Source organism: Rana temporaria, chromosome 12, assembly GCF_905171775.1.
Source record: "Rana temporaria chromosome 12, aRanTem1.1, whole genome shotgun sequence".
Classification (NCBI taxonomy): domain Eukaryota; kingdom Metazoa; phylum Chordata; class Amphibia; order Anura; family Ranidae; genus Rana; species Rana temporaria.
This window is the reverse complement of record NC_053500.1, coordinates 61,148,802-61,169,407: the sequence shown is the minus strand read 5'-3', so window position 1 is coordinate 61,169,407 and position 20,606 is coordinate 61,148,802. Positions and strand designations below refer to the sequence as shown.

At 45.0% G+C, this 20,606-nt stretch overlaps 1 protein-coding gene across 2 annotated transcripts in view; it reads right to left on the bottom strand.

The window, feature by feature from the left end:
* LLGL2 (LLGL scribble cell polarity complex component 2) overlaps positions 1 to 20,606 on the bottom strand; it is a 159,958-nt gene that overhangs the window by 65,595 nt on the left and 73,757 nt on the right. For both annotated transcript variants that reach the window (XM_040331683.1, XM_040331684.1), the window contains exon 4: positions 2,367 to 2,448. In XM_040331683.1, the coding sequence (XP_040187617.1) occupies positions 2,367 to 2,448 (82 nt within the window). The remainder of the gene's footprint in view (positions 1 to 2,366; positions 2,449 to 20,606) is intronic.

Below are 20,606 nucleotides of genomic sequence, written 5' to 3'. Positions count from 1 at the left end.
GTTCTTTTCTATCTCCTTATGGCTCAGTGTCTAGCCTGCTCAGCGCATCCTTGTGAGAGCTACAAACAAACTGACCATTTATACACAGACACTAATTTTGATATAAAAAGCCACAAATGTGGGAAATTGACCTTTAAATTTCCATTTTAACCTGTGTGTGTGCCACCTTTTGTGTCTGTACCAAGGCCCAACATTCCAGGGTATGCAATTTTTTTTATCAGGGCCATTTGGGAGATTTCTGTTACAATTTAAAAAGAATCCCCCCAAAAAAACAAATAAATATGATCCCCTCAGCCATCCAGTACACTCCTCCTGATTGGCTAAGACAGAGCAGCATCGCTATTGGCTCCCACGACTGTCAGTCAATCAGGGGAGTGGGTGGGAAAAGGCCAGGCTCCATGTCAATAGATACACAGAGGTCTGACTCAGCTTGGGTGACAACTTGTAACAAGCTGCTGGCTGAGGGGCACTCAAAAAGGAGGGAGGGACTAAGAGCAGCAAAGAAGAACCCGAGAAGCATGATCTGGGCTTCTCTGCGCAAAACCGACTGCAAAGGAGGAGGCAAGTATAACGTTTGAAAAAAAAAAAAAAAAAAAAAAATTATATAATTATATAATTATATATATATATATATATATATACATACACACACACACACACACAGTTTTTGGCATATCTGTCATTTTCAATATTAGTGCCAAAATTTCACAATTTCTGCCAGGGTATGCTAACTTTTGAGCATGAATATATATATATATATATATATATATATATATATATATATATATATATATATATATATATATATATATATATATATATATATATATATATATATATATATATATATATATATATATATATATTTTTTTTTTTTTTAAATGCACACACACACACACACCTTTTTGTGAATGTGACTCATACAATTCATCCATAAAACAGAAACATGAGAAAAGACCAACAGGCAGCTTATGCCATATAATGTGCTAGGCCGGGCATCACTAAATGGCGGCCCGCAAAAAGTCAACCCGACAGCTCCTGCGCCTTCAGTCCACAACTGTCCCGCCTCCCGCTCTGTGAAAGGTAGGAGTGGAGAGGGAAGGGAGGAAAATGTATGAAAATGTTAAGGATGGGGAGCGGGGGCAGTGCTGTGTGTGTGGAGGGGGGGGGGGGGGGTCATGTAAAGGGGGCAGTACTATGTGGGGGGGATATGTGATGGGGGCAGTACTGTGTGGGGGGATATGAAATGGGGCAATACTGTGTGGGGGGGGGGGCAATATGTGATGGGGCAATACTGTGTGGGGGGATATGTGATGGGGTACTACTGTGTGGGGGGATATGTAATGGGGCAATACTGTGTGGGGGGGAGGGGATATGTGAAGGGGGGGGTAATACTGTGTGGGGGTGATATGTGAAGTGGGGTAATACTGTGTGGGGGGATATGTAAAGGGGGGGGCAATACTGTGTGGGAGCAATACTGTGTGGGGGGGGGGATATGTAAAGGGGGGCAATACTGTGTGGGGGGGGATATGTAAAGGGGGGCAATACTGTGTGGGAGCAATACTGTGTGGGGGGGGGGATATGTAAAGGGGGGCAATACTGTGTGGGGGGGGATATGTAAAGGGGGGCAATACTGTGTGAGGGGGGATATGTAAAGGGGGGCAATACTGTGTGGGGGGGGATATGTAAAGGGGGACAGGGCTGTGGTGGGGAAGATGTGAAGGGGACAAGCAGCTGCGCACAAAATGAGGTGCTGCACAGAAAAACGTGAAGAGGTACCATTGACTCCTAAATGCACTAAAAATTACATTTTCTGCACATGGAAATTGCATGGTACGAAAAACGCATCATGCAGTTTCCATGTGGCTGCCTTTTTAAAAAGATGCCAGGACCTTTTCCCAGCAGAAACACAGGCAAAATAGCCCATTCAAACGAATGGTGTGTCGTGCCTGCACCCCTGGGCTGCGATGTGAAGAATCGGGGTAATCGCACAAAACTGCGATGCGGACCTCGGCTGGAAGAAAATTTTACTAATCGGACCTCCATGAATTTTAATTCAATACCCCTGTGCTAGGCCATCTAACAGTACCGGTGCACAAGGGCTCTTGCAAGCTCTTTATTGTAGCCCCTTTCAGTTCACAGCTCTTTATAAAATCCCTAGATTCCCAGACTAGCTGGGAAAGGAGAGGTGTCACTGTAACCAGGCAGACTGCCGCTCAGACTTCTGAAAGTAAAGTCAGTTTTTACACTGGGTTTTCACAACTGCTATATAGGTACTGCTAGAGACCTGCCAAATGAGAGGGCGAGCGATAAAGAGCTAACAATTTCTATGTACATACACTGTTAGAAATAGCATTGTAGCTCACCTGGTTGGGAATAAAGCTGATCTTGATCACTGCATTATTCTCATCATGCAAGCCCATAAATTCCACTCCAGGACAACCATAACTGAGGGGAAACTAGGTTAAGAAAATATTTTAAAATGAAAACTACACATGCAAAATGTCACCACACAATCTGGGAGTGCAGCCTTTATATAGACTCAAAGACCAGAAATAGAACAGGATAGTGAAATGTACCTGCTGTCCACACAAAGCCACAAAATACAGTACATAAAATTTGCCATTATAACCATCTACATTATGCTGTATCATCATACTAGACTGATGGACTTCCCAGACTTATTCTTCCATTGCATTTGCTTTATTACCATTTTACCAAAGGATGGCAAAAATGATGTGTTGTAAAATGCTGACAGCGTTTTACTGGCAATAGGATTGACATTTTTTTATACCGATGAACGGGACTGTTCACATCTAGTTTGCAATTTAAATATATTTCTACATATTTCAATTGTAATATTCCATTGAAATGGATAGATCATCATATATAGTTTTATTTTCAAATATTTTATTGAAATTTTTTCATAAACAAGTACAGAATATTAGACATGTACAAATTGCAGAATATGCACACCATATAAAAACATTCCTTAAAAGGAAAATATAAGCGACATATAAATATTTATGAAGTCAATAGAGGATAAAAGGTAAGGAAAGGATGAGGGAGGGGAGTAAAAGAAGGGAGAGGAAAAAAAAAAAATCTAGGAGAGGGAAAATATATGCATTTCAATGGATAAAACCCCCCTATCGAGATTGAAAAAGAAGGGGAGTCTGGAGAGGGTGAAATAAAACATTCTTTAATGAAAGAAATTCAGTGGAACTTTTGAAAGATAACCAGCATGCCCATTTTTCATAAAAGGCCTTAGGTGAATCTTTGGATTGAGAAATAAGTTCTTCCATTTCGGCCATGTACCCAATTTTAATAAACCAATCCGAAATGGGAGGTGAAGACTGTGTCCATCTAATGGGTATACAGAGTTTGGCGGCAATGATTAGGTGAAACAAACGATTTTTTATAAATGTACTGAGGTAGCAAGGAGTGGTGTAGCAAATATTGGGCAGCAGTGAAGTCAGGGGTATATGTTGTAATGTGAGAAATGAATCGATGGACTTCCTTCCAGAAGGATTTGATCAGATCACATTCCCACCATATGTGTAAGAGTGTGCCCTGAGCACGGTTACAACGCCAACATAATGGTGAAATGTTTGCATTATATTTATGAATGATCATATATAGTTTTTATTGTGTGTGCTAAAGCAAGTGCAACACATACAGGTATTTACTACCACTTATGGAGATCACGGTACTCCCCCTGATAAAAGGCTTCATCTGCTTTTCTCATCATATTGACACTATTCAGGATCAGTGTCTATTTCCTGGAGTGAGAAGGTGGCTCAGATAGGACACAATCATTCAAATCTTGATGCTGTGCAGTTCTTGGCAGTGTTCACAAATGTGACACAAATCAGCCCCTGCTATTTGATACAAAGTTACAATGTTGCTGTCTGATCACTGGGAAAATTACGGAGGAAATGCTTTCACCTGCATGCAGCAGACTGACAACATAATCTCAGCCTAGACAAAGTCACCTGACTGGAGCTCAGGGACTGCTTTTGATTTGATGGAGTTTTCTGAAACTTATAGTTGCTGTATGCCATGGTGACAATACACAAAAGTTAAAATAGGAGTACAAATAACTTGAGTCCATGCAAAACCAAATAGTACAGTACAAAAAGTCCAAATGCTTAATGACGATATGCTCACAGGAGAGGAAGATTGGCCAAAAGCTTTCTTTAAACAGGATAGCCAACTCTGACTACATCCTCCATAAAATTCCAACCTAGTTCCCGGAAATTGACTTTACAATCCCAGACTGTACCAGTATGCTGGAGAGCAAACTAGAACCATTAGAGGTGTGGGTGTCCCACAAGCCTGTCATTTGTAAGTGGTGGCTGCTAGGGTATTTGTTTCCCATGTCTTAACCAGGGTGCTCATTATTATTATACAGGATTTATATAGCGCCAACAGTTTGCGCAGCGCTTGCTCATGTTATTGACCGGTATTTTGGTACATTTTGAAGGACAGGCTAGACAGGGATTCCCTTTTGCTTGGTTCTGCTCTTACTGTCCATCGCTCTCCATCTGTGACACTGTAAATTGTAACATGCCAAGAATTTATTAATGCAGACTGAGGTTTTTGAAAGGTTCAATGCAAAGCACCTGATACACTTCCAACCTATAAATGAAACACAGAATTCTCTCAGAAGTCTTTATTCCAACCACCAAGCCTATTCTGGGCCAAGTCTCCATTTACATCTTCCTCTGCCCAGTGTACTTCAAGTTGAATATGGGGGGCAGGTTCTGCATCAAGGTAGCTTGGGGTGATGGGGTCAGCCTATGCTCTCATCTTACTCCTGGTATATACTGCCATCACAAAGTCTCTAGATCAGGAGCAACAACCTAAATGCTCCAATTTTAAATAGAGGTACACTTGAGTGCCAGAACATATGTAATAGTTTAAAGCAGAGGGGGCAGGGTGCGTTTTATTTTTAAGCAATCTTCCACGTTATCAGGTTTTTATTTATGTCTGTAAAACCACTGGGGAGATGTTCCCCCACTATGATATGAGAACAAGAAATAGGGAGAGCAGGGCACAAAAAGAAAGAAAAGCCCTGTCACGCACTCTAACCCTTTACTGCTTAAAAATAGGATTTTTTGTACTCACCGTAAAATCCTTTTCTCTGAAGTCCATGGACGGACACAGCTCCTTAAATCTTGACAAGTGGGTTATGTTCCCTGTTTACAGGAGAGGACTAGGCAGAAACATGTTAAATAGTTAAATACATGTTACATTAACAGAGTTGAACAGCCCCGCCCAGGGGGCGGTCCCTCCAGACATAACCCTCCTCACTGCAGCTTGCAGCCTCAGTTCGTAACAAGCAGTACAAACCTAAAAAGGAGGGGTGGGAGCTGTGTCCGTCCATGGACTTCAGAGAAAAGGATTTTACGGTGAGTACAAAAAATCCTATTTTCTCTTATCGTCCATGGACGGACACAGCTCCTTAAATCTTGACAAGTGGGACGTCCCCAAGCAGTGTCAAAAAACGAGGGGTGGGAAATATATCAGTAAAAACAATTTTAACTTCACCCCAAAACAAGCAGAGCTCCTCAACGGAGGAGGTGCAACTTTAAACAGCCGCCGGCAAAAACTAGCGGCTGAAAAAAACATCATAAGATGCACTCACAGCAACCATGTAAATTCTGGAAAAAGCGTGAACGGACGAGCAAATCGCCGCCTCGCACACCTGTGAGACCGACGCATGATGTCGGAAAAAAAAAAAAAAACCCAGGAAGCACCAATTGCCCTGGTCGAAAGTGCCGGGACCGGAAAGGGGGGCCCGCCCTTAGGAGCATAGGCCTGTATGACGGCCTGCCCGATCCACCGAGAAATGGTGGTCGACGAGACCGCCAGGCCCTTTTGTGGACCAGACACCGACACAAAAGAGAGTCAGAAGCTCCGAAATGGAGCCGTAGTAGGCTGGTATACCCGCAAAGCGCGTACCACGCCTAAAGTATGAAAGGCCGAAACCTCCTTCGGAAGAAGGGAAGGTCGCGGGCGCACCATCACCTAATCCTTATGGGGGATCAAGCATGGCGGCTTGCAAGACAAGACCGCCAACTCAGAAACCCCTCTAACAGAGGTAAAGGCCACTAAAGGGGCCACCTTCTGAGATAGTGTCAAGAGAAAATCTCTCTGATGTTTCCAAAAGGAAGGTTCCTGAAGAACCGAGAGCACCAGAGTCAAAACTCATGGGGGAAGAGATGGGCCAAGAGGGGAAAGTATATGACAAACCCCTTGCACACAAAAAAAAAAGGGGACCCACCAGGGAACGGGCCGCAAAAAGGCCACTAAAAGAACACAGCCAAGGCTGAAATCTGCCCCCAAACGGTGCTTTAAGCAATTTTTAGATCCAATCCAAGCTTTAAAAACAGCAGGACCCTGGACATTGAAAGTACGCCCGTGGACGTCACTCCATCCCTTCGCACCAAGAGAGGTGCGACGGTAGATCCTCCGGAAGAAGACTACGGTGCCCTGTTGAGATGACCGAGTCAGACAGACCCTGGTCACCTAAAGTCTGGCTTCCAATAACCATGTTAAGCAAGTCAGTGACTGTACAACAGGAGGAAGTATGGGACCTTGAGACAGGAACCTCCTGCCCTGGCAATCGCCAGGGTGCCTCCGCTACCAGGCGCCCGATATCAGCGTACCAAGGACGCCGAGATTAATCTGGAGCGATTAGAATCATCGGGATCTCCTCAGCATCCACTCTGTGGAGCGGCCAAGGAAGCAACTACCATGGAGGAATGGCAAAAAATCACCGATACAGACAACACAGGGCCACCAGCGCGACTGACGCGTCTGTACAAGATCACTAGACCTGGCCACTAACTGACACCCTTGCGGCGGAGACAAGCTGCCAGGAGATCCATGCCATGTGAGGCTCACCTCCTGCAAGGGAGCCGAAACACCCCAAGCACAAAGACCAGTCGCCCTGGTCCAGCATCTGGCGACTCCAGTAGTCTGCCTGCCGGCATACCTGATGGTAGACTGAAGCCACGGCCGTGGCGTTGTCCGGCTGAAACCAGATTGGTCGACCACAAGGAGAAGCATAGCCTGATCGCCTAAAATAGTAGGACAATGAACAGTAGACAGCACCTGGTATTCCCAGGCGGTCTTCCACCAGGCACTAGCCAGGCCCGACCCTGGGTAGCTACCGAGACCAGACACATTCAAGGAGGTGTGGTCATAGGTCCACGCAAGTCCAGCGACTCAGGGCCGACTGGACCCGCCGGTTTTGTGAACCTCCAGGTTCACAACCCGTGAGCTGGCATTCGTCGTAAACACCGACCACTGGAAGGAAGGAACAACTTCCCGGACCGAAGAGTCGGGAATCTCTGTCACCAACTCAGAGAGACTCTGACTAGGTGGCGCACAGGAATCTAATGATTTCAGAGACAAGAGATTTTTACCACCTGGACAGTAGTTCCACTGGAAAACCAGGGTGTGGAACTGGGCATACAGTACCACCTTGAAGGAGGCTACCCACAGACCCTGAACCAGCAGGCGCCCGGAGAGAAGACCGATTGCGTGATGCCAATACCTTCTCCGCAGACTGAAGAGTCTGCAATTTCTCCAGGGGAAGAAGGACCTTTGCCACTGAGGAGTCTGGATCAACACTAGATACTCCTACGCTGAGTCGGAACCTAGCATGCCCATAATTTGAACCCTGGGTCGCACACATGTAGGGCAGGCTTGCTGCCACTGAGCTACACTTTCTGGCCTAAACGTTTAACATCCACCCGAATCTTCGGAGGGTCTGAATGGGAATAACCCATCCACTAGGTCGGAGACAGAAGCTGCTCTCAGAAGAAAGTCGTCAAAGTAGCCAATGAGGCAAAGCCTCGCTGTCCCAACAAAATTCAAATAAGTGCGAGCTCCTAGCTGAAAACCCATGGTGCTGACGCCAGATCAAAAGGGAGGGCCACAGGCTGACAGAGACCCTTCTCTCATCACGAAGCACAGAAAAAAACACTGACATGTGCAAAACGGGACATGCATGTATGCGTCCCTGATGTCCGAGGACGTCAGGACATCCCCCGGATGAAGCGCAGCTACCACCGAACAAATGGATTCCATGCGGAACTACCCGACGTTCACAAAGGTATTTAGGGCCTGAGGCCCATAGAAAACCCCAAAACTCTCGTCCTGCAGGAAAGGTAAAATTACCTTGCAGCTTAGCAAATCCCACACTGCCCAAGGCAGACCGACGTGCCGGGAGGGGAAGACACAAGGACAGAACTTTGTTCTGTGGATAGGAGGAAACCCTATCTAGTACTCCGAAGAGACCACCTCGCAGACCCACTAGTCGGAGAGCAGGGAGGTTTCACTGAATTGTGAACCTGCAAGCCGCCCCTCCCACCTAGAGACAGGGAGGGAAGGCTATATACATTGGCAGGATTTGGGTGCCGGCGTGATCGGCTTATGCACCCAGGGACAGATTAGTCCCCCAGCTGGGCCTTTGACGGCCTGGGAGGGTTGCCCCTAAATAATACACACACATAGTGTGTATGTATATTATGTAGGTGTATGCACACATGTCTTTGGAGGAAACCGGAGTACCCGGAGGAAACCCACACAGACACAGGGAGCGACAATGCAAGCTCCAGGCAGATTGGCGTCAGTGTGCAGATTCGAACCAATGACTCTTTTGCTGCCAAGTAATGGAGTTAAGCACTACACCACCGTGTGCATAAAACCATTCTGAAACAGACGCCCTGGATAACAAGGGCGCAGCATTCAATGAAGCATCACAGACCTATATGAGATGAGGCCCTGGACCAGCTGGTCCGCTAGGCTAATAACCTCAGGAGAGAGTCGGTGCTCCTCCACTGTCTGGTGCAAAATGCTCACTCTGTGAGTTGTATACAGCACTAGGGGTCAGGACTACTCCAAGATGGCCGCCGAGCGTTCAGAACGCGGCCACAGGAAAAAGGCCAGCACAATGTAAGCTGCGCCATAGCGTGGCTACGACAAAATGGGCGCCAATGGGAGTTTTCAATGTAATTGAAAAATCTCCCAAAAAATAGCGCCAGCGACCACTGAGACCCCAGTGTAGTGGCCACAATAGGCCGCAAGCCAGACCCCAGCATGGTAAACATGGAACGGGTCAGTACTTCGGATCTTCTATCAGTCAGATCCAGACAAGTAGGGGTTCCCGCCCGGCGGTGAGGGACTACAAAAGCCCTCAGTGGCTTTTCTCATTCCGCATCTCAGAAATTATCAAAGAAGGGCACAGAAGGAAAAACCTACACAGCGGTCTGATTTGTGTCATCCAAAAAAGACCGAGCCCTCAGCGGAAACCCAGCTGCACTATGCAGCTTAGGAGAGTCCCTTGCAGCAGTAAAAAGCGCACCCATAAATGCCTTATTCTGCCTTTTTTTTTTTTTTTAAACTAGGTACCTAGTCCATGGCTCCATAACAGAGCATTCCCCAGGGGATAACGGGGGAAGGGGGCACTCTTTTACCGCCCGCCCGCAGTCCACCCCCACCCTGGCACAAACTGTGTCCAGGACTAACAATAAAAACTCTGTGGGAATCACAGGTGCCAACACCTGCTGCCACCACCAGCATGTGGGGAAGGACCCAGATACTGACTCCAATATTTACATATAGTGTGTATTATAATATGCACACCTGTCCATACAAATAGACAAAAGCTCCTAGAGCCCTATTCAGGGCCTCTCACCCACTTGCTGCGCTGACCAGGGGTAACCAGGGGACTCCCTCAGGAGGAGACTGCACAGCGCTGCCTGTGAGGAAAAGAACCGTGAGGTAACTTTTGCAGGGACCTGTGTTTAAACAGGAAAAGCCTCATAGGGCTGTTTTATTTAAGGACAAGTCACAGATACAGCATAAAAAGCAAAACCATTACAGGTGTCACCAATCAGTCAGCGTCTGCTGAAGTATAATCATAAACATCTGTGCTCATCACAGGGCTTTTTACCTCACAGGAAAGCCCAATACAAAAAAGAAAAAACACAGGCCAGATAACAGTCCCCTCAGGAAGGCCCCCTCCCCCCTGACAGCGGCAATGTTAGCAATGCAGCAAGGGAAAGGAGCAGGGAAGTAAGGGGAAGGGACCCCCGAACCCCAGGAATGCCCAGCTGTACCAACCCACCGAAGCAGGAGGGACTGTACTTACCCGTCCGAGCGAGGACTCGCTGACGCATTCCTGACAGACCTACAACCGCAATGGAGGTAGCTGTCGGCCCGGTCCACTGTGATTGAGGCAACACCACAGCTCAGTCATATGTGGACCTCGGAGCAAAGCTCACCGGCCACCTCAGGAGTCATGAGGTATGGCGTGGCAGACCAAGCCTCTTTGCAAAGGTGTGCCCACGCTTGCTGGTCGGACTGAGTAGACTACAAGGATCTATAATATCCAGCCTGTCTCTCAGCCAACAGTTGAAAGAAGATTCTTCAAGAAAAAGTAAAGTAAAATAAAATTTCTCCTCAGGGCGCTGGGCCCAAAGGGAGCCATACGTCCTTCTCCTTTGCTAGGCAGAACGAAACTGAGGCTGCAAGCTGCAGTGAGGAGGGTTATGTCTGGAGGGACCGCCCCCTGGGCGGGGCTGTTCAACTCTGTTAATGTAACATGTATTTAACTATTTAACATGTTTCTGCCTAGTCCTCTCCTGTAAACAGGGAACATAACCCACTTGTCAAGATTTAAGGAGCTGTGTCCGTCCATGGACGATAAGAGAAAATGGGTTTTTATTGTGGTCTGTGTCCTTGTGAGAAATTTCCTATTAGTTCCTCTCTACAGCACATCAAACACAAGGCACTTGGGCCTAAACCAGCCCTCCAGGCCATTTTATGTGGCCCTCGCACCCAGGGCTTTTTTCAGCCAGAACGTAGCCCTCACCCTTTGCTTCTCACTCACTGTCACATGTAAACACAGAAGCCTTCTGTGTATACAAAGACAGCTTTCCTCTCAGTGGCCATGTCTGCCCGCCCTGCACTCCTGGTGGGGCAAGGGGGATGCAGGTACAGTGTGGCATGGAGCATCTTGTGGTAAGCTGCACTGTGATCTCCTTCTCTGTTCGGGTGCACAGATGCCGACCGATGATCTCCCTGCAAGCGAGAGAGGCTGAGAGTGTGTGTGTGTGTGTGTGTGTGTGTGTGTGTGTGTGTGTGTGTGTGTGTGTGTGTGTAATATATTTATATATATATATATATATATATATATATATATATATATATACATATATATATATATACATATATATATATATATACATACACACACATACATACATATATACACACACACACATATATACACACACACACACATATATACATACACACACACACACAGATCCAACCGAAATGCTGATGCAGCCCGCAATGATGTGGAGTCTGAAGGAAAAAGCCAACCTTTTCATGCTCTATCCAAAACACAATAAGAAGCTTTACCTGGAGCTGAAATGTAATGCTCTACTGCAGTTTTATAACCCCCCCCCCCCACACACACACACAACTATAAAAGCACTAATGCTGGTCTAGCAATAACCAGATGGAGAGAGTGGGACTGGTGATTGACTGAAGAGGCACTAATGAAACATGGGAATTCTGGGGCCTCGTAGGGTAGGTAGGGGAGGAAAGCATTCTAAAAAGGATGCACCATCCATGTGTGGTACCATCCAATATACTAGTGAAAGAACTCACTGTAGTATGACTATTGCACAAGAAATGCTGGCCATACATGCAATAACCAGAATTTTGATTGAAAAAATCATTCAATGGATATAAATGAATCGGTTTTTAGTTTGTTTTGTCACATATGCCCAGTGAAAACGGTTTCATTTTTAATGGGCGAGAAACGCATTAACTTTTCAAGGAAGTTCAGCAGAATTTTTCAACCAGTTTTAGATTTTTCAGCTCTGAAATGGTTTCCATTTGTGCCCACTAGAAAAATGTATGTACGGGCCAAATGACAGATTCAGTTTTTTTTTCCAGCCAATATATGGCTAGTATAAGTCCTCTGCCTAGGGTACACTGATGCAATGTGGTCTTCAGGTAGCTGTGCAATAGACTTCTACTATGTCCTGTGGCAAAATACAGCTAACCTGCACCAAAACCATGGGTACACTGTTCTCCAAGTGGTGTGGTAAAAAAACACCCTTATTCAAGCAGCTAGACACTGAAAATTGCATCATATGCCATCCATAACCAATTTGTAAACATACATATTTGTAAACATACACACACACACACACACACACACACACACACATGTATATGCATATTGTTTTTCAATGCCCTTTACTGTCTGTCTAGAACAGTGGTTCTCAACCTGGGGGTTGGAACCCCCTTGAGGGTCAAATGATGATTAGCCAGGGGTCACCATATCCTGGGCTGTTCCTGAAGCCCACACTGCTCTCCCAGCCTTTTTGCAGCCACCCAGCTAGGCTGTTCCTGGAGCCCACAGCCACTTTTGCAGCCGCCCATTCAGTTCACGGCATGGCTTGGGGGCAGAGACTAGAGGTCAGCTTACTGGTGAGGAATGTGAAGTGGGAGGGGCTGGAGGAGACCCTATCTTGATTTCGGCATAGGTGTCACTGCTACGAAACACCACAAAGTCGTAGACACAGTGAGTAACACTACCTGTGATTATAGTTGCCATTAAAAGTCCCCACTACAGTTCTCAGATCAGCAGGTGACCTTGATCAAGAGCACCTAAGTTGGCTGATCAGAACTCCCCCCAACATTGCCACTTATCCCAACTCCCCGCCAGCACTGCCACTCGTCCCTTTTCCCCCACCCTCCACCAAGGAGTAAGAGAAGGAATAATGTAAAGGAGGGAGCAACAAAGAAAAAAAGGGAGAGAAAGGATAAGAGAAAGAACAAGAAATAGGGTTAGAGAGAGGGATGGGGGAAACAAGAAATTGGGATAGAGCGAGATAAAAGGGAAAGTAAGGAGAACAAAGAAAGAGTGGTACATCCTAAAATGTATCAGAAGGGGTTTTAATACTGTACGAGTGGAAGGGACTCGGAGTGCTAAATGTCCATGGGTTGGGGGCGCAAATTCCTTTTCTTGCCTTGGGTGCTGACAACCCATGTTTCGAAAATAATTTTACTGTTAGGGGTCCCCACAACTTGGAAAATTTTATCAAGGGGTCACGGCACTAGAAAGGTTGAGAACCACTGCTCTAGAACATTACATGGCACTTTCATCCCATTGTAACCCTTCCCTTTATACACAAATACATGGAGACAATAATACAATAGCGGTGTAGTATCCCTAGTATATATCCACTAATCTCAGACCTATGCAGCCAATGTTCATTTTATAGTGGTTTAGCAGGAAATAAAATTATTATTTGCAAAGATTATAAGATTATAACTCGTCATTCAAGTTTCCTTGTAAAGTAAAGCACAAGTTGTGGGGCTCCTTTTATCAGGCAAGAATAAGATATTAGAAATAGATTTTTTGTTAAAATTGCTGGGGAAGCATTTTTTTGATAAAACATGTTTAATGGGAGTAGTCTGTGATATCTTCACACCCAACTAGAAATAATCAGTGCCCCCGCTCCTGGTGCACAGATGTGGAAAAAGCAAGTTCTTTTTAGATTTGCTTCTAAAAAAGCTTTTGGTATTATGCTATGTGAGCCTCTTCTCCCTTACTTTTTCCAAGTTACTACTGAAAGAAGAACCTTCACAAAATTGTAACAAACTTAGAGGGAAGTGGTCAAAATTATGTGGCGAATGCTTATCCCTTGTGGTGTGCACTGTGGTAAACCATCCACAAAATTAAGGAAGACACAGAGGAGCATTTAAAAAAACTGTTTAACCCCTTCCTCCAGTGGAGAGTGCAAAATCTGGTGCAGCTCTGCGTAGGTTAGGTTAACCAATCGGCTTCTATTTTTTTTTGTCAAATCTTTGAACAAGCCAAATAATTTTACGAAGCTCATTGGCTAGCCCAATATACTCAGCTGCACTAAATTTTTCAATCTCTCCAATTTCAGCAAATCAACGCAACAATCTCTGGTGCTTGGAAGTAGGCCCCAGACTGTTGCCTACATTTCTTCCCTGCTGGCTTAACTGGACATGCCTCGCCTTGATGCCCTATGACTAGGGAAATCAGTGGAGAATACTAGTTACACTAAAAACAAGACAGAGGGCTCACCGGCCTAGTGCATCATCTTAAGGAGGACCTTTGTCAATATGGTAACTTAACATACAGGACAAAACCATCAACCTTGTCGTCAAAGTAAGCTTCAAGTCCACAATACATCATATCACATCACCTATAACCTAGGACAACAGGAAAACCCAACAGGCCCGTGAGCAAGTCTATTTTGAAGACGAAACGTTGGGAGGTTGTCGTGCTGACGTCACCGCGTACCGAGGACGTGCCTCGTTTGTTTGCCGGCCGGCTACTGTTATTATCTGCTTTAAAAAAACTTCTTAATCGTAAGTGTTCTACTTACTTTATTTTATTAAAAACTTGGCGGTACTTCACCATGTGAGTCTATTTTTTTATATATGATCTGGCCACCTGATTTCCCGGATCGTAAGGACCATCTGAGACCGTTTCTCTGCTATTCATCATATAAATTATCTATGCACCCGAGATCCCCTATTGTGGTAAGGGTCAGTGTGTTCTTTTTGGTGGTGGTACTCTGTCTTTCAATCACAGTGTCTGTCAATCTTAGCCACTGTGGGCCAGTTAGAGTGTTCATACCAAAAGTTTTTTGCACTATTGTTTTGTTTTTTTTTTTTTTTTTTTTTCCCCTGTCACTGGGTCGAGTTTGCTGAAGTTGGAGCTTCCACATCCACTGTGAACGGATTCTTGATCTCCATTATGGATGGCTCATTCTGATCCTTGTGATCTTTATTTCTGGTAAGGGTCAAACGAATTACTTTTTCATCCAGAAATCGATCCAGCATTATACACAAGAAATTGGACTCAGCAATATTCATAATATTGAACTTTATTTTTGATTAACTAACATTTGTTCCAATTTACATGTACACTTATTTCTGGACTTTATTTGGTTGACCTTTTGGTCACTACTGAGAGGTGTCATCACACAACTCGTTTATACTTTTTTCTTTTTATATAGTCACTTATATATGAATTTTTGAGCGCAACTCCCTTTTTATAATCATCCATGTTTATGTTGTATAACATTTTTGAGTTTGCTGCTGTTTTTTATTTATTTTTTGGTATGCGCATTTTTTCACTTTTCACATGTTTTGAGGACTTGCCTGTCCTCGGAGCTTAGCCTGTTGGGTTTTCCATTTGTCCCACTCCCATAATGTGATGTGAATAATGCATGATGGTCTGGCAGCTTAGTACGATGTGTATAATAGCCCGCGCGCCCCGTCTGTTTTATGGTTCTATATTTTTTTTTTTTTAACAATATAAACAGTGCAAATACCATACATCTACTCAAACAGAGGCTCTTGGTCTTTGCCATTTTTATATTATGCCCATTTGTTTATTTTTTTATTATGGTGCAATGACTGCAGGATATGTACTGTAAGTTACTTTAACTTATTTTGGATTTGATTTTCTGTGTTCAATTTATGTGGGTTACTTTTTATTAAAGTACTTTTTACATTACTGGATTGTACTATTTTTTTAAATAAAATTAATGATTAATGCGAATATGAATAATAACGAGTATGACAATTTTATATATCAAGAAATTTTTTGTTCATCATTAAGGACCGGACCAATATGCTGCTAAAAGACCCAAGGTGTTTTTACAATTTGGCACTGCGCTGCTTTAACTGGTAATTGCGCGGTCATGCAATGTTGTACCGAAACGAAACTTGCGTCCTTTTCTTCCCACAAATAGAGCTTTCTTTTAATGGTATTTGATTGCCTCTGCGATTTTTATTTTTTGCGATATAAACGGAAAAAAGACCATAAATTTTGAAAAAAAATGATTTTTCTTATAACAAAAAGTAAAAAATATCGAATAAATTAAATTTTAGTCAAACATTTAGACCAAAAATGTATTCAGCCACGTCTTTAGTAAAAAAAAAAAAAAAAAAAAAAAAAATAATCGCAATAAGCGTATAGATTTATTTGTTTTCGCAAAAATTATAGCGTCTACAAACTAGGGTACATTTTCTGGAATTTACACAGCTTTTATTTTATGACTGCCTATCTCATTTCTTGAGGTGCTAAAATGGCAAGGCAGTACAAAACCCCCCCAAATGACCCCATTTTGAAAAGTAGACACCCCAAGGAAACTGCTGAGGGGCATGTTGAGTCCATTGAATATTTTTTTTTTTGTCCCAAGTGATTGAATAATGACAAAAAAAAAAAAAATACAAAAAGTTGTCACTAAATGATATATTGCTCACACATGCCATGGTTATATGTGGAATTGCACCCCAAAATACATTCTGCTGCTTCTGAGTACGGGGATACCACATGTTTGGGACTTTTTGGGAGCCTAGCCACGTACGGGACCCCGAAAACCAAGCACCGCCTTCAGCATTTCTAAGGGCGCAAATTTTTGATTTCACTCCTCACTACCTATCACAGTTTCGAAGGCCATAAAATGCCAAAATAGCACAAAACCCCCCCCCCAAATGACCCCATTTTGGAAAGTAGTCACCCCAAGCCATTTTCTGAGAGGCATGTCGAGTCCATGGAATATTTTATATTTTGACACAAGTTGCGGGAATATGACAAACTGATTTTTTTTTGCACAAAGTTGTCACTAAATTATATATTTCTCACACATGCCATGGTTATATGTGGAATTGCACCCCAAAATACATTCTGCTGCTTCTACCGAGTATGGGGATACCACATATGTGGGACTTTTTGGGAGCCTAGCCGCGTACGGGACCCCAAAAACCAATCACCACCTTCAAGATTTCTAAGGACATTAATTTTTTGATTGGGTTTTGGGGTCCCGTACGTGGCTAGGCTCCCAAAAAGTCCCACACATGTGGTATCTCCGTACTCAGAAGCAGCAGAATGTATTTTGGGATGCAATTCCACATATAACCATGGCATGTGTGAGAAATATATCATTTAGTGACAACGTTTTGTAATTTTTATTTTTTTTGGTCAATATTCAATCACTTGGGGCAAAAAAATTAAATATTCCATGGACTCAACATGCCTCTCAGCAAATAGCTTGGGGTGTCTTCTTTCCAAAATGGGGTCATTTGGGGGGGGTTGTGTGCCATCTTGGCATTTTACAGTGCAGGCAGAGGAGGACGTGCATTGGCTGAGAGCGAACGAACCGCCGCCCCCTCATCCCGGATCGCTCCCAGAGCCACGGGGACCGCCGCAAGTACCGGGGGGGAGGTCCGATCGGACCCCCGACCCACGTCTAGGCAGGGACGTACAGGTACGCCAATGTGCCTGTCCGTGCCATGCTGCCGACGTATGTACATGCGGCGGTCTGGAAGTGGTTAAAAAAATAAATTTTCGGAATCTGTTTTTGACCTAGTGTATTCCTCATAATTGGTTTTGGCACGTTTTTTTATACAAAAAGCTTCTTTTTTTTCGTGTCAGCATGTTTTAGGTAGGATAAATAAATAAAATAAATAAATAAAACATGCACCATTGTTTCTGGGCTGTTCTACAGGAACATACTCATATGTGATATTGCTGCGATCGCCAGGAGCAGGAGAATTTATTTTGGGCTGTTCTTAAGTGGAAGGTTATGGTAGTTGCAAGAAAATACCAGTTACTCACCGGTAGCTGTTTTTCTATGAGTCTTACAGGACGGCACCTTGAGAGTAGACTGGCTTCACCTGACAGGAAACACAATCAAAAAGAGGTTTAAAAACCCCGCCCCTCCCCGTGCACCTCAGTTCGTGATAAAGTAACCACCATAAGAGCACGGGAACCAGTATATGAAAATACAAACCATACAAAGTCATCAGGGTGGGAAATAGGCCTGCCGTCCTGTAAGACTCATAGAAAAACAGCTACCGGTGAGTAACTGGTATTTTCTCGAGTCGTCTTCCAGGACGGCACCTTGAGAGATAAGCAAGTAACCCTCAGGCCTACCTTAGGGCGGGACCACTGCCTGCAGGACTCTTCTGCCAAACGTCAAGTCTTGGGGTGACAGGAGTTCCACTCGGTAGTGTTTTAGAAAGGTGTTCTGGCTTGACCACGTTGCTGATCTACAGATTTGTTCCACTGAAACTCCTGCTCTCTCTGCCCAGGAGGTTGCTATAGATCTCGTGGAATGTGCCTTCACTTTAGGTACTGTTTTGCCAGCCTTACTGTATGCTATTGAAATTGCCTGTCTTATCCATCTAGATATGGAGGCTCTAGATGCTTGGCAACCCTTTTTCTGTCCTGAAAAGTTGATTAGCAAGTGTGATGAGCGTCTGAACTCGCTCACCCTTTCTAAATAAATTAACAAACAGCGTCTTACATCCAAACAATGAAAGGTTCGTTCTCTTTCATTCTGTGGGTTTGCGCAAAAAGAAGGAAGTATAACTTCTTGTGACCTATGAAACTTCGTTGCCACCTTAGGTAGGTACAGGGGATCCTGACTTAGGATTACCCTGTCCTCGAATAAACGAAAATAAGGCTCTTTGATTGAGAGCGCTTGCATGTCTCCTATTCTTTTAGCCGTGGTGATGGCCAAAAGAAAGGAGAATTTAAATACTAACAGCCTAACCGGAATGCTGTCTATCGGTTCAAACGGAGGTTTGGATAGCTGGTCTAACACCAGGGAGAGGTCCCAAGGGGGAACTCTGGATATCTGTATAGGAGACAACCTATCCCTGGCCATCAGGAACCTCTTAATAAGAGGATCCAGAGCCAGCCTCTTGTCTAAAAAGTAGGACAAGGCGGCAACCTGTACTCTTAGGGTTCTCGTAGCTAGACCTAGATCTACCCCTTCCTGAAGGAACTCCAAGATAACTGATATTTCGGGTAGTGGAGCTTGTCTTGCCGCGCACCAGCGTGAAAACACTCCCCAGGTCTTGGCATAGATCTTCCTGGTAACTTCCTTACGACTCGCTAAGAGGGTATCTATTACCTTCTCTGAGCAACCCTTCCGCTGCAGGTTCCACCTCTCAAGTACCAGGCCGTCAGACTGAAAAAGCCTGGCTCTGGATGAAAGATCGGCCCTTGCCGCAGAAGGTCCACCCGGACCGGGAGAGGGAGGGGAGGAAGTACTGACCACTGTTCTAATATTGGAAACCAAGATCTTTTGGGCCACCAGGGAGCGATCAGGATCAGCTTCCCTTGTGAACGACTCAGTTTTTGCAATACCCTCGGGATCAGATTCAGGGGAGGGAAGGCATAGGCTAGGTAAAATGTCCAGGCCTGGGCCAACGCGTCCACACCCTCCGATCCCTGATCCCGGGAGAGGGAGAAGAACCTTTCTATCTTCTTGTTCCTCCTGTGAGCAAAGAGGTCTATTTCTGGGTTGCCGAAATGATGACATACCCAATCGAAGACCTCCTGACTTAGTTCCCACTCTCCCTGGAGAATGGGATGGCGGCTTAGAAAGTCCGCTTCTAGGTTTAGGACTCCCCTGATGTGAACTGCTGACAGGGAGCGGACCCTCTGTTCTGCCCAGCCTAGAATTTCTAGGGACAACCTTAGGAGCGAACGGGACCTGGTGCCTCCCTGATGGTTCAGAAACGCCACCGTGGTCGCGTTGTCGGAGAGAATTTGTATTTCCTGGTTCAGGATTCTCTCCTCGAACGCTTCCAAGGCTCTTCCGACCGCTGATAATTCTCGGAAGTTGGAAGACGACTCCCTTTGGTGTCGATCCCAGGAACCCTGGGCCTGTAGGCCCGCCATGTGGGCTCCCCATCCCCAGGAGCTGGCATCCGTGGTTATCCTGAGGGGGTTTGACTGGTTCCACTGAAGGCCTCTTCCCAAGTTCCGAGGAATGAGCCACCACTCTAGAGTGTTCTTTACCGACTCTGGAATGGAGACCCTGGAGTCTAGGGATGTTTCCTTCCCGTCCCAGGAGGAGAGGAGGAAGGCCTGTAGTGGCCTGTAGTGGAGCTGGGCCCACGGAACTGCTGGGATGCATGAGGTCATAAGTCCCAACAATCTCATGATCTCCCTGAGTGAAATATCTGCTGTTCCCCTGACAGACCTGACCACTGAGATGAGTCTCTGGACCTTGTCTACTGGTAGGAGAAGCTTTTTCTCTAAGGAATCTATTAAGAATCCCAGATAGATCTTTCTCTGTTCTGGGAGGAGAGAAGATTTTTCTCTGTTTATAATCCATCCTAAGGATTCCAGTGTAGTCAGGATGGTGGTCAGGTCCGTGAGAAGAAGTGCTCGACTGGGATTGAACAGCAGCAGATCGTCGAGGTAGGGAACAAGGGAGATGCCCTTTAGATGTAGAAAGGCGACCACCTCTGCTAGCACCTTCGTGAAAACTCTTGGGCTGGAGGCAAGCCCAAAGGGAAGAGCAGTGAATTGCCAGTGTTGGATCCCCTGAGGGGAAACAATGGCGAATCTCAGGAATCTTTGATGGTCCTGGTAAATGGGGACATGGAGGTAGGCGTCCTTCAGGTCTATGGTTATCATAAATACCCCTTCTAAAAAGAAGTCCTTTGAGACTGTAAATGTTCTCCATGCGGAACCTCTTGTAGAGGAGATAAGTATTCAG